This window comes from Ailuropoda melanoleuca, chromosome 15, assembly GCF_002007445.2.
Source record: "Ailuropoda melanoleuca isolate Jingjing chromosome 15, ASM200744v2, whole genome shotgun sequence".
In the NCBI taxonomy this organism is placed as follows: Eukaryota; Metazoa; Chordata; class Mammalia; order Carnivora; family Ursidae; genus Ailuropoda; species Ailuropoda melanoleuca.
Genome location: NC_048232.1, coordinates 41235110 through 41250372, shown reverse-complemented (window position 1 = coordinate 41250372; position 15263 = coordinate 41235110). Strand labels below are relative to the sequence as shown.

Genomic DNA, 15263 nt, shown 5'->3' with positions numbered 1-15263 from the left:
GGGATCGGGATCGAGCCCCACATCAGGCTCCTCCACTGGGAGCCTGCTTCTTCCTCTCCCACTCCCCCTGCTTGTGTTCCCTCTCTTGCTGGCTGTCTCTATCTCTGTCAAATAAATAAATAAAATCTTAAAAAAAAACCAAAAAACAAAAAAACCAAACATTTTCACACATCTACGTAGTTAATTTCCTATTCCTTGCCAAAATCAACCATGTGTCAATCAATTCATTTAAAGCAGAGAGAAAGAGAGAGAGAGAAAAAAAAGTTCACAGAAATCATCAAAGTCTGTCCCTGTGATGGAAAACAGGGGTGCCAAAAATAGTAATTAATAAAAATGTATATTATTATCAATAAGTCCTCACTCAACACAGACCTGACAGGAATATANTCACAGAAATCATCAAAGTCTGTCCCTGTGATGGAAAACAGGGGTGCCAAAAATAGTAATTAATAAAAATGTGTATTATTATCAATAAGTCCTCACTCAACACAGACCTGACAGGAATATATTTCTTTTTTCTTTTTTTTTTTTTAAGATTTTATTTATTTATTTGACAGAGATAGAGACAGCCAGCGAGAGAGGGAACAAGCAGGGGGAGTGGGAGAGGAAGAAGCAGGCTCATAGCGGAGGAGCCTGATGTGGGGCTCGATCCCATAATGGCGGGATCACGCCCTGAGCCGAAGGCAGACGCTTAACCACTGTGCCACCCAGGCGCCCCAGGAATATATTTCTAACCACCTTGAGAGTTTGTTTTATTGCTTCATATAAGATTTTTCTGGTATCAATGTTGTTTTTGCTTTTTGAATCAAATGTTAACGTAAACTATAAAGTAATTTCCCTATGTTTATGACCCCTACTCCAATCCCCAAATACACCAAAACACACACACACACACACACACACACACACACACGACATACATCTTCTATAAAAACATATGTTTATATTTTTCAGGATAAAGAAAAGTTAGTACACACTCTTCTATATGTGAGAATCATCCCAAGACTATATAAACTCAGTAATACAGGGAACTGAGCCAGCGTGACTTGTTTTTCATTACGCTTGTTACCTAAGTTAGCAGTCAGTGGGTACTTGGAACAGTAATACTAAAATTACCTGTTACAACGGTCTACACTACCAAATGAGACTCACCTCTTTCTCCCTTCAGATCGTGTTATAAAAATAGATGGGGATAGATAAAAGATAGATAGATAGACAGACAGACAGACACAAAATATGCCATGGGATTCCTCACAAATAGTATCTCCCTGACTGGCATTACTATCCATCAGGTCCTAGGAATTAACCCAAATTCTGTATGATTATAATACTGTTAGTTCACATTTATTGAGCACATGTGTTATTTTCATCTTTCATCTTTACAATGGCCTAATAAGGTAGGTATTACAATTTCTCTTATTTTGCAGATGAACAACTAAGTCTTAGATAGTTGAAGAAGGTCACACACAAAGGCGTTTCATGGCACGCCTGGGAGCCTGAGGTCTGAGCCCAGTTCTGTTGGCCTCTGAAGACTGGCTTCCTCCCCTCCTAACAATACTACCCTCCTCCCCTTAGCATATGTGCATTCGCTACCATACGGAGATATTTTAGTCAACTAAAATTGTCGCTGACTCAGCTAATTTCCCTGAACAGAAGGAAACCTGGGAGCCTTTTGGAGCTGGGTCTAACCGTCAGGTTTGGGCACTGTGAATCATTTACTGCTTGTGAATGGACTCCACAAAGGGCTCATTTATTGTCAGGGGTTACAGACACTGTCTCACCTTTAGTCATAAGGGCATGAATTAAGTTAAATGAAAGCGAGGACACCCAGTGAATCACACCCTCTTTCTGAGCGTTGTCTTGGGGGGAGGGAGTCGTCTTACGAGGAACACAGACTCTACTTTGGAAACCTTGGATTCAAAACCCTGCTCTGCCATTTTAGCTTAGGACTTTGGGCAGGTCCTTGAAAACCTTAATTCGGTTTCGTGTGTGAAATGGAGATAATGCCTCCTGGGAGGAGCAAAGTGCCCACCATAAATGAGGTGCTCAGTCAACGCTCTTTCACTCCTCACAAGATGGAACTCTTCAAGGGAAAGTTTTCCTTCAAGTTAGTCCAATCTCAAAGAAGTTTCAGTCAATGCAAATATTCCATTACACTCTTCTGTCACCTTTAGAATGAAGCTTTTAAGAAACCCTTTGGCTAGTACCTAGTGAGTTAGAGGGGTATGAAATTGCCTAATACGGAAGCAGTGTCTGATTCAATCTCTGGGATCAACCGTGAGACTGCAGTTCACCCAGTAGTAAATTACACAAACATGGAAGACAGAAATCCTTTCTAATGGGCACAGGGATGGTAAGTGGGGTTCAAAGGAGGGGTCTATTGACCTTCAAAAGGAACAGTGCCACACCAGGCTTTCTCGGGGTGGTTGCTACGTTTCAGGGGCCACAATGGGATCCGGGCGTATCTAAAATCTGCTAAAGAGAAGGTTGTGTTCTAAAAGGGTTTCGCTGCATTTCAAAGTCAGAGAAAGCAAATCTCTCCAACAGAGAGAAAGCCCTGCAAATAAGAAGACTTTAAAATGAGCATCTCATTGACAAAAAGCCTATTCAAAAATAAAATTCGCACCATTAGCTAAAGGGCAAAATATCACAATTATCACTTGGACTTGTTAAAAGCAAACTCGCTCGTTGGTCCTCAGGCCAGTGTTCCATGTAAACTGAAACCCTCTTCAGAGTCTGCGTCTAGAAGAAGCACATTAGCTGTGCTGTGTGGCGTCCATCTGGGAGGCTTTCATTGTTCTTTAAAACCCACATTATTTAATCATTCTGATCAAACTTCACAAAGGCTGCAAAACAAGTTAGGATTTTAGTTTGTAAACCAGCAGAGACCCAGGGTTTTTACATGGAGGAAAATACTGGCTTTAACTTTTTTCCTGTGTTTAATGCTCTTCAGAATATTATTTTTTCAATAGAAGACAAATCATTTCAGGGGTTTGTTTTGTTTTTAATACATCAACATATACAATGCTGTGGGAGTATATATTTGGTTTCCCTTCACCAGAGTGGAATTTGGGTCTCTCCTACAAACCCATGTATAATTGAGATAGTAACTTGTTCTAAGTATTTACAGCTTATGGGGGTGGAGGGGTGGGGGGTGCGGAAAGAGGCTGGGAATTCTGCATCTGTAAAAACTGAAATTTCAGACTATGGCCACACGATTATAGGAATATTTGAAGCTACCACATCATATCTTGTTAAAAGTATTATTTATCCCTTGCTTTTCATAGTTTGCCTTTTTTTTTTAAAAAAAAGTTTAGATTCAGAACTGTATGTTTAATTGTATAATATGCTTAGAAGCAAGTTCATGAGGGTCGGGAAGAATGTTAAGTGGAAAATGTAATTTTTCCTCTTTCTAAGAAGTCTGGTACTCCACACTAAAAATAATAATAATAATAATTGAAAAAGGAAATTCATCTAACAAATGTAACTCTTAAGCTTGGAAACAGTGCTTACATTAGCGGCTGATGCCTAAGACATGCCACACACTATTGAACGAAGAAGGAAGTAAAGAGAGAAACACTGGTGTTTATATCACGTGTGTCTTATTTCCCACTTGCCATCAGAATTCTCCAGGTTGGCAGGAAATTGAGACAGCATTTTGTCTAGCCCCTTCATTGAACAAGTAAGAAAACTGGATGTGTTCTGATCTCCAAAGACATAGCCTTGTGGGCTTGAGGGGCCAGAAGTCTGGGGGTATCGGCTGCAGTAGGCATCCATTTCCAATCCCTTTATAAGTTTGTAGAGAACTTCTCTCCAAAGGGTTTCTTGAAACCTAACTTCTACCCTGTCTTTCAGGTTACTGGAGATAACCTGTACTGTAGCAAACATTTTACAGCACACAGTAGTGGAAAGATCATAAGCTTTAGAGTGAGATTTGAATTCAGGCCCAGGTGCCACCATGTTCTAGAGATGAACATTAGACATGTCACAGTTTACACCTTGGAATCAGTTTTCTCATTTGTGAAATGAAGACCATAATATCTACATCAGAGGATTAAGGAGCTAATACATATGTAAAGTGCCTGAAAAAGCTCCAGCACGTAGTAGGTACTCAAATGTAATTTCTTCTCTCCCTCCATATCTTAAAATGTTACCGTTAAAAAGAATACCTCCCAATTCTGAGTGATTTTTCTGAGCATTTTCTTACTTAAATAGGACGGCCATTACATGCTCAGTTTCACAAAAGGTGAGATTAAGCTAACTGCCCACGTTCATAAGTAGTGAAACTGAGACCCAATGTGACTTCAAGGCAATAAAGGGTCTGTTCTTCTGGGAGATATTTCATACAAAATTAAAGAGCCATGGACAGATTTGGAAAAAAAAAAAAAAAGAAAGAAAGAAAGAAAGAAAGAAAGAAAGAAAGAAAGAAAGAAAAAAAAAGAAAAGAAAAGAAAAACTTCTAGGGTGAAAATCAAATGACTCATTAAAAGTAAAACATTTCCGAGTTTCCTATAAAGACAAGGACAATTGCTGAGATTGGAAACCAAGAGAATTATCCACTTCTGACTTCTCGGTCAAATTTAGATAGCTATTAATTTTTGTTACTTTAAGTGCTCTCATCACATTTTATATGTACTGTGATAATGCACGAAAGCCCGAATTCCCTCACCCCAAATCAATCAGTGCCTCTGCACACGGACCCCCCAAAAAGAAAAAGCTAGAAAAATATGTGGGCATAGTGCCTTGTTTTGTTTTCATGTATCTTTACAGACATGTTTTTAAGACTAAGACCTGCAGATCAAAGAGCATACGGAATGAACTATCCAACTGCCTAGAAAGTCGCATTTTATTTCTTTCAGTTGTTCTTTTAAATATATGAACAGTGCAAATCAGTGTGCACTGGCATCGAAATCAACTGGACTCATTGATCAGGAGAAGCACTGAGTATTCCTCATTTTGCGTTTTTGAGAATCCAGCTCTGTTGGGTTCCAAATTTTAAGTGCGACCATTGTAATCATCAAAAGATGTTGCAAGTTTGCCATCACTCCATATTTTACAATAGGAAATACAAGTGAATTCCATCGGCCATTGTAGTTCATGCTCGTTTTACCCAAGGAAGCCCTTATTGTCCACTCTCATGTCATTATTTACACCTGCCTGTCTTCACCTATACAAACACTAACTTAAAGCCAAGGCCAAAATGGCAGGAAGAGCTATTTACAAAGTTTACGATTCTCCTCCTTTAAACCATCACTCTACCTTTTTTGTGATCAGAAGAATCAATAGCTATGATACAAGAGTTCGCAGGGGTTAACTTCTGAGCAAACTGCCCCCTACATCACCCTGCAGAAAAGACAGCAATTGTACCATTCTTCTCTGAATCAATCAGAAGATGCCATTCAAAACTGTTCAGTGCCTTGAAGCAACAGGGGACAAAGCAATAGCTTAAAATAGAATCACTTTTCAACCTTTTTCTCCTGAGTAGAACAAAAATTCATAACTGGAAGTTTTAGAATCTAGGATATGAAATTCATTGTTCTACCCTTATGCCAAGCTAAGTGGTTCCAAGGTGAGCTCTGAAAACCACAGAGGGTGAGCTGACAAGACAAGATAGGTTGGAATGACTTAATGGACATGAAATGCTCTTCAGCCTGCATCTATTCTCAAGAAAGAACTGAAAAACAACTGACTACCAGTCTGGTATGTTCTATCTCCTTAGCAGAATGATTAGTTGGGCTTTGAGGTAAAAATGAGCCAGTGTTGTGGGTCAGTCAAAGCAATGAGGAGCTCTGGATGATAAATTCAGAAGAATGACAGCTTCCAGAAAATTAGGACTCTGGCTCCCTTGAAGTAAAGTGACTTCGTGAAAGAATCCAAACGTGTTTGAATTGCCCCTATTGGGACCATAATCTGTGATGACTCAAAGGCATTACCAGATAGAATTTACTGATGCATTAAGGCTTGGTCCTCCCTGGCAAAGTGAAGTGGAAAAAAAAAAAAAGAAAAAGATCAACTGCTTAGGTAAATCAGCATAAAATACCAAGAAAATGGAGACAACCTCTGGGTTTTTACTTAATTCCACTGGTCTGGATACATGTGAATACTCAGATAGGGCCCTGAATCCGAGTGGAAATTACCTGCCCATTCAAACACACAGGAATCAAACAAAATCATACTAGTCACACAGAAACCACAGGCTGGAACTGCATGACACCTTCCAAAGCCCATCCTTCCATGACTTACCTAATAATGATGCCTTTGGTTACTCTCTTCAGTGGGGCCTATTATATTCTGAAAACACTCTTGTCTTCACTCAGCATCTATGCTCTAACATTTCTCTGAAATGATGACTAAAACCTACATTCTCTCATCATAAAATACCTGTGCTTGGCGTTGGTGATCATTAATGAAAAATCAACTACATTGCTAGGAACGCAATCAGAAAAAGCACAAATCTGCCTTTATAGGGTCCAATCAATACTAGACTTTTTTTGTACAAGCAAATGGAAGATACAGATCAACTGTTTACTCGAACACATTACTTGAAGTGTACATACTTTACCTAGAGGATATTTTCATTCTGCACCTTGTTTCTAGCTCTGATCATCCCACCTAAAGTCAAAAGGAAGTTCAAGCAAATCTATGACACTTTGAAGTAGGACTGTCTCACACCTGAGATCTTTTCATATACATTTTCTTTCTATTAAAATTTAATTCGATCTCAGAAAAAAGTTTTTGTCCTGAAAGTACCTGAATGAGAATTGGCTTGAGGCTTACAGATGAACTTGACTTGTGACCTTAAACACTGGGGAATGGTTGAGAGCCCCTCCAGTATTCTCTCGTGATTACAAAGCCACGGCAAAAACCCTAAACACCCAGGAGATCATATCTTTCTCTTCTCTAAACAGGCAAAATGAAAAAATACAAATTATTTCCATCCAGCACAAACATGAGAGGGAAACAACACAAAACAAAAAAGAAATTGAGAGACAACTGGTCACAGGTATATCTCAAACTAAAACATAAATTACAAGGTCAAGGCACACACACACACACACACACACACACACACCAATAAATTATTTATTCAGGAAAACATTAAATTCTGATTTCTTTTATTAAGATAGCAATATGAAGCTGATTCAGGGACAAATTTTGAGCACTCAGATTGGACTTCTCAGGAATGACTAGAATTGCTACATAATGGTCATCCATGGGAATCTGTCATAATGGAACAGAAGCAGTTTGAAGAATCATTACCTTCTCTTCCAAAAGTTCCAAGAAGAACAAATTGTGTTTTTATAAATGTTTGTTTTATATATTACACAAATCAATTTTATATTAAATATGGCCTGAAATTAAAGTGATTGCTAATTTAGTGTTGTCCACTCGGTCCTGCAACACTCAGTGTGCATTGTCAAGTTTCACATTGCTAATTTTCCAACAAGCGGTTTTGTTTTCAAATGCCCCAAGGCCAGTTACTGAGTCCAAACACAAACTTTGTAAGTAAAGAAACTCCAAGCAGCAAGAAATTTTAAACACACAACATTATCAGGATTCCAGTGTACGTTGCATCTCTTCTAATTTGAGAGTTCTGTTCTCCTATATACTTACCAGTTTTGTTTTATATTTTTCATTGGTGAATCTCAGTTTGCACAAGAATACCCAATTTATTAATCTCATAGGAGACTTCTCATATCTACTCTGGTCAGTCTAGCAGGGTATGTTTATCTTACATGCTATGAACAATATAACTTTTTCTAAAAAAGATTGCTTCTCAGAATTCTAATGAACATGTTTTGTCAGAGCACAATATATGTTTGATAAACAAATTTATGTTTGATAATCATGTTTACATAGGGTAGTAGCAAACTCAACAAATACTGATTTGAAAGTGAAAATACCTTAAGTTTACACATGCCATGAACAATTCATCAATGTCATTCATTATTTTGCAAAGTATTATCTTCTCCAAATGAAGCGTAATTTATAAAACTGAAGAAATATAACAGTCGTGTTACGGGCAAATATATTTACTCATTTTTATAAGAAGGGACTTTTATAACAGAATTGTGTGAAATAATTTTGTCTGGATGAATGGAAGATTTCAGGGGAAGATTTCTGTGGGGAAAAAGAAAATCTATTTCTGTTTTAGAAGCTGTAATAATGTATACATATACATGGAAATTATCGGAAAGATGAGTAGCCTAGTAGGATCATTTGTAAATGCCTATTACTAACACAACTAGAAGTAAATCAAACCTTACTTGGGAGGAGACCAACTTTTTTGTTATTTTGCTTTAGGTAGTAAATTAGACACAAGTCTCAGCTTTCCTTGTGTCAATAAAGATTTTGTTAGTCAGTGGTAAACTTTTCAAAATGAAGAGAAGGTGATGGAAGTAACTCTTTACTCATTCAAAAAAATGTAATACAGTGAAATGTGAAAGATAAGATTCATTTTCCTTTTTTTGCCTTAAATTTTAAATCAATTATTTATGATGAGATCTACAGATTTCTTCCTGGGAGATGTTGTAATGATGCATTTTTCAGAGCAATTACATCAGAGTTTCAATGTTTGTTAGCTACCTACCAAGATATTCCTTTGCCATTTCATTAGAGTAAAATTAAGTTAGGTAAATCCCACACTTATGGAACATTGAAAAACTCCTTTGTTAAATTAGCTCCTTTCAGCTTATTTCATAAACCAGGTAAAAATGTAACAAATAGGAAATATTCATATTAGATATATCAGATTATAGACTGTCAGTTCTAAATGATAAGGTAATTTAGAGCTACATCAAAGATCATTGATTAAATGTGGGTCACATTTTAATCTGCACTCTGTGAAGCAGTTATATTTAAATACATTAGAAATCTGCTCCTTCACTTCAGCTCTGTTCAAGATTATTAAAATAAAACAGACAAGAACTCATAGTTACTCCCTAAACAACTTTATATGTATCACTGGTTGCTATGGAAGTTTACAACACTGAAAATTATCACATCTAACATGGTTAGTGCCCACAGTCACAGAGAAAACCACACAAAACATTAGTCCCTAAAGATTATCTTAGAGTCCTTTTTAACAAATACTGTACGTGATGTACTCAAAGCTACTAAAAAGGTATACCAAAATTTACTTCTGAATTTCGAGCCTTTGTTTTCAACTAATATACAACCCTACAAATCAAATGCAGTAACTTTTTTTTTATTTCTTTATAAAGCTTTTTTAAAAAGTGAGTTTTATATTCACCTTCGCTTCTCTGTACAGGCACTGACCCTGAGATGTTTCCTCTTTGCTAGCTCAAATACAACCAACATGAAGTTACTTTAAACTGCAATTTAAAATTTATAAATAAAAACACTGGAACTGATGCTTGAATGGGTTCTACCCTGCCCCCAAATATACAATAAATGAATCAAATCCTTGTTTAAAAAACTTCTCATTGTCCCATTTAGAACACTGCTCTATCACCTGATGGGAAGGCATTTTGAGAGATGATGATATATTATATTGCAGGTTTATTGTACACAAACAGCATACTTTATCATCACATTAAAATCTGTAAAATTCATGAAAATTTTTTTCCAGTATCCCATAATTGGATTTACTTCTAATTATCATTTGGCAAAGTACTTAACCTTATAGAAGGATTTGGTTTTGCAATAATCATGTAAATAAACACAAAGTAAATCAGTCTTTATTATTTTTGGAAGGAAATTGCAAACATCCCCATCAAGCAAATCCTATAGTTTTGATCTATTTTTAACTCTTTCACAACTGGTGCAGATCTTAATCCTGTCTTTCTCCACTCCCCCTCCTCACCCTCCCAGCCCGGGTTTTGAGTTTCATATTATTCGGTGATTGTTTAAGAACAATACTGGAAGCATCTTCATAAACTTTCTATGCTAAGCAATTATGCTTAGAAATCTTACTTTGCTTAGAAATAGTAAAGGTAGGAAATGCGTCTTGGGTTACCCAGTTGGGACAAATCCTTAGGTTTGGATCTAGAATGGGAAAATTGCAGGGAAGTTCCTGTGGTCATGGATAAAGTTGGGGGGACTTAACTTGAGAAATCTCACCTTTTGAGCTGCTTTGGAGGGACTCTTGTTTTTGCTGCCTTTGGGTCTTCCCCTGGGTCTCTTAGGAGAGGGCTCACCGGTTGGCTCCTAAGTGTGGGGGGGAAAAAATGCTGTTGTGGAAGAATGTCTGAAAGAAATTGACCCTGGCTCTATAGTTACAGTTTCTGCATGTGCTGCTCAAAAGAACTGTTGGAACACATTCAGTAGGAGCATAAATGCAATGATGATGATACTGAGTTTACAGAAAGAGGAAATAACTATACTTTTAATCCAAGGGTTCAAAAAGGAAATTCTATTTTGCATAGGAAAAGTAGATTCTGGTTCAACTCTAAAAAGGTAACAAAGGCTGACAAGGTTGCATGTTCTAGAAAGAAAGTTACGCAGTTTTAAGGTGTAAAATTTGAATGGTTATGCATTTGGCAACTTATAAATACTTTACAGGAATGCTACTACCCACTGTACTAGCATTTCAAACAACAGAAATATGAAGCTCACATCATAAATATTTCAACAATCTTCTCTATTAAAAAGATGGTTTTTAATCATCTCTGTATATCTGCATTGTAGGTCAATTATGACTCAATCAACACATTGAGTGAAGTATTGGAGCAATTATCCAAGATCTTCAACTCAAAATAACTCCATTCCCCCTAAAATTTCCAAATAATTATGGTAAATCTGTTGTGGGAGGTTTTGCTTGAATTATCTAGATAATTGCTTCAGTTCTCCACTTCCTTTTGGAGTTGGAGGCAGGGTCTCTAGCCTAAATTTCAATGTCTTTTGATAAAAATAAACATTTTCTCCAAAACTTGCTTTTGAGAAAACTCTTTTTTTTCCTCAAAAGCAGGGGGGAGACTGCAGAAAACTGAAAGAGGGGAAAAAATGAGGGAGAATGGAAGTGTCTGGGAAGGAGAAATTGAAACTATCAATAGGTTTAGCAAAACTTTAAATGCTTCCTATGCCAAGTAGTAAATACTCAAGTGGTTAAGAGAATGCGATGATTAATATTCCAGATCCTAAATATTTATGCAGTGAATCATCAATTTACATTTCATTCACATTCGGTGATTAAATGAGACTAATTAGCTTAAAACGCCTGGAAGTCTTCAATGAAAATTCGCATCCTCTTTAGAGAATCTGGGGAAGGTTCTCTGAAAGCTTCTGCAGGACCACTAGCGCCAGTGGGCACATCCGGAGCAAACACACCGGAGACACAGTTTTCTTTCTTTGTGAACTCTGCCTTAACTCCAAGGTAAAAGCTCCAATCACCTCCAGATCCCACTGCAATTTCTTTTGGATTCATTTTTGGAGATGGGGGGCAATTCGAGTTAGAGAGAGTTGGGTGGCGGGTGGGAAACCAGAGCGGGGGGGAAGGGCAGAGACTTCCTGGGAGGTGTAAAACAGGATCCGAACGCGGTTTAAAGTGTCGCTTGGGCAGAGCGGGAAAACTCGGGGGCCTCTAGATTGGCTTGTTTCCTTTGATGATTTCAAAAAGGTACAACCCTTTCTGTTTTTCTACAACGCTCTGGCAAGCAAACATTGTTCGATTTTCCCCCACCTTGCTCTCGGGCAGCTTTGGGACTCCAGGATTGTTTTCTAACCGGCCTATTTGCCGTGGAGGAAGCGCTTTAAGGCTAAGGAAAGCAGGAGAAGTTTTAAAGCCCGCGGAAGCGGAGTTTAAATGTTCTCAATAGACATGTCCCGCTCCAGCCCTGCCCGCCGAGGCTTGGAAATTGCAGCGAACAAAACCCCCCGCTCTGGGCGCTGCGCGCAGCTCTGCAAGCGCCTGCTACACGCTTAATTGGTTGCATCCGCAGACAAAACCCTCCACTCCGCGGGGTCCCGGGCGCCCCTCGATCGTCCCCTCCCAACCCCCAGCCACTCGCCCTGGAGAAGTACTTTCAATGTCTACAGCTCGGACGTGCGGGATCCAGGGGCGAAAGGGGGACCGGGCGCCTAGCGAGGAAGTGACCTAGCTACCGTGCACACGCTCGGACACCACTTTCCCCCGCTCCCTTGGCCAAACGAGTTAATCCCGTCCCGTGAGGACCCAGGCTTTCCTGTAGCCCCTTTCCTGGGACACCTCTGCGGCGGCGGCAGGCAGAGCGGCCGCCGCGCCGCATTTAAAGAGCTCTAAGAGGACCGGGCGGGCCCACGAGTTCTTTGTCGGGAGGGAGCGAGTCTCGGGCCACCGAGAACTTGGGGAGGGCGCCAAGGGGGCGGCTGCGGCGCGCCAGTCCCGGCCCGCGAGCAGCCCCGGTTGGCGGGAGAAACAGCCTCCGGCCCCCAGGACTTCAGCCCCTCCAACCCCGACCCGCCGGAGCAACCCTGCGCCCCCGCACCTCCCCCCCCGCACCTCCTTCCCCCCCGGCAATTGTAAAGCTGCCCGGAAAGTGCCCGGCGAGCCCTGGGTTGTCGGACCCCGGCCTCTTCGTCGCGAGGAGACATCGCGCCACTCGGGGCCGTGCACAATAGCGAAAGCCCGAGGACGCGCTTCGCCCCGACCCCACCTCCCGCCGCCTGCCGCTGTGCCTCATCTCCCCGCCCCGAGGAGCGCGGGCGCCCCGGGGCTTAGCCGCGCACTCGCGCCGAGAACTCCGCAGCCCGCCCCCACGGCCGGCCGGCAGCGCGCCGTGGCCGCCGCCACTGGACTCCCGCGCTCGGGTCGCCGCGCGTCGCGGCCCCTCGCGGAGGGAGCGGAGGTGGGCTGGCGCCCCCACCCCGCCCGCGTACTGACTTGCTGCTGCTTCCTGGGTCGGCCGCGTCCTCTCTTCTGAGGCGCCGGGGCGGCAGGTTGTCCCTGGGCTGAAGTGGACGGCTGCCCGGCGCCTTCACCGCGTGCGCTCATCCTGCCTCCCGCCGCCGCCGCTACCGCTGCCGCCGCCGCTGCTACCGCCGCCGCAGCCGCTTCGCCTCCGCCGCCCCAAATGTGCCCAGCACCTTACGGGAGATCGGGCGATACGGCTGGGGAATGAGGCAGGGTGGGCGAGAGCTGGCGTGCTGCGAGGACTGCTGCTGCTCAGGCTGCCGCCGCTGCCACCATCAACACCGGACGTCCAGCGGCTGCCAAAAAGAGAGAAGAGGGGAGGAGGAGGAGGAGAAGGAGGCGCTGCTGGTGGCGGCGGCAGCGGTGGGTGGGTGCCGGAGGTGGAGGTGGCGGTGGAGGTGGAGGTAGCGAGAGGAGGAGGAAAGCGAAGGAAAGGGAAAAGAGGGTTTGAAGTTGGGAGGCTCCCCTCTCGGTTTGGGATCAGAAGTTGCGGTCACCGGTAGCACTTCGGAAGCGGCTTGGAAATGGAAAAGACTTGGAGTGGATTGTGTCCCTTGAAATGTTAGGCGGGGAAAGAATTCCTCCTCCTCTTCCCCCCCGCTCCGCGCTCGCAGAGCAAGAAAGAGAAAGAGAGAGAGAAAACAAATAGCGCCTTGGGCAGTCGGAAAGCAAAAGGAGGATGGGGAGATTCTGCCGGGATCGAGTTGGGCACTGAGCGCAAGCAAAGGACGGAGCAGTGGGTGGCACCGCGCCTCCTCGGGTGGCGGGAGCAGGCGGCAGCGGCACCGGAGAGTCGGAGGGGGACGGGCTGCTCGCTCCTGCGTCCTGCACCAAGCGCGCGCTGCCCGGGCTGGAAGTTTTCTGAGTTCCTGCCCCAGNCTGCCCGGGCTGGAAGTTTTCTGAGTTCCTGCCCCAGGATTCAAGTGGGAAGAGTGTGTGTGTGCTTGGGGAGGGGGCGGCGGGGTGGGGGGGGGAGTGCCCACCTCTAATCGTGGGCGGATAAAGGGGAGGGGGCTGCGCAGGAGGAAAAGTATGAGGAGGAGGGAGGCCAGGCGGACCGCCGAGCCAAGGCGCCTGGCCGCGGGCCAGAGGCAGCGTTCGAAATACAACTGCCTCGGCGGCGGCGGCGCCCGGGTGCCACCCGAAGCCCCGCTCACGTGCTCCCGCCCGGCGGCGGGGTTAAAGGGACAGGCCGGGGATCCCGGGACGGCTCGCCGCCGGCCTCGTCCCGCCTGCCGCCCGAGGTCGCCCCTGGGCGGTTGTCCTAGTAAGGCACGGGAATGTGACCGCCCCAGAGCCGCGTTTAGGGGCTTGGCCTTTACCTGCACCTCCTCGACGCGGAGCCAACACTCTGCAGGAAGCGTCTAACTGCACGCGCGGCAGAGTTCTAGTTCCTTGTGAGTGGGAAGGAACTGAGGAGGAGTAGGAACTGGCCCCCGGCAGCCTTGCTTTGCCTGGGAATACCCTCATCACAGCTTGCACGAGCCGAAGCGCGCGCACACACAGACATGCACTCAGATCCACACAGGCACATACATGCATAAGCACACACGTAAACACACACACATGCATGCACATTCGCGGACACAAGCACACGTGCAAACAATGTGCACACATGCACACGGAGTGCGCCAGCCTCTTCTTCGAGCTTTTTTTCTCTGGGAAAGACTAGAGGCGAAGCAAAGTCTCCCCCACCTCGGAGCTGGCGCTACGCACCGGTGTTCCAACGCAGGGCAGAAGGGCTGCCCCACTCGGGAACCCCACAGCTTCCTTAACACCAAAATTGCGCCAACTGTCCAACTCTCTCTGTAATTTACCCTGGTTTAACCTTTTCCCTAGGAACTCCCTTTCTGCCAAGTCCTAATTTTATTGCTTGGGCTGTTTCTGAGTTATGTGAACACTGTAATGACCACAGTCCGTTTTAAAAAGGTGGAGTACATTTAAAAATGTACCTCTTTTCATCCTTGAATAACAAAAAACTCCGAAAAAATTAGGTTCAGATTTTCACACATCACGCCCAAAATTATTTTGGACCAATTCCAAAATAAAAACTTTCACCCGAGGAAAAAAAATGTCTTCCCCAAAATACAGACCACCGTGGAATAAAAACGCCTACTTTACAGCCCTAAGCAGGGAGTTAGGCACAGCCAGGTTCCGCCGTGCCTGTGGAGGAGGCGCGTGTAAATGTCTGCTTCGGCGCGGCGGCGCTGATTGGTCCGCGTTGCCATTTTAAATCCATTTCCAGCTGCCCTTTGCAGAGCTGGGACACTTAGCAGCACGTTGAGTGCCCTGCAGAAACCCGGGGTTTCTCCTGGGTCTGGGAACGCTTAGCTGTGATGGAGAGGGAGAGCCTCCTTCCCTCCGGATGGAGCCCAGCAGTTGACTGGGGAGGGAGAGGTCTAACAGGAACCAA

General features: G+C 43.5%; 1 protein-coding gene across 6 annotated transcripts in view; it reads right to left on the bottom strand.

Annotated features, from left to right (window-relative positions):
• The window catches only part of HMGA2 (high mobility group AT-hook 2), a 143476-nt gene extending 128565 nt beyond the window's left edge, over positions 1–14911 (bottom strand). For 4 of the 6 annotated variants that reach the window (XR_004620775.1, XM_034643962.1, XM_034643963.1 and 1 more), the window contains exons 1-2: positions 12821–13714; positions 10084–10170 (exon numbers count right to left, since the gene is read on the bottom strand). Coding sequence is in view for 5 of the 6 variants with exons in the window: in XM_034643962.1 (XP_034499853.1) it covers positions 10084–10170; positions 12821–12931 (198 nt within the window). In the remaining variant the exon portion in view is untranslated. Of the gene's footprint in view, positions 1–10083; positions 10171–12820; positions 13715–13833; positions 14124–14172 lie in introns of those variants that run through there. The other 2 variants (XM_034643960.1, XM_034643961.1) reach the window with 2 other exon arrangements.
• Positions 14912–15263: the final 352 nt, after the last annotated feature.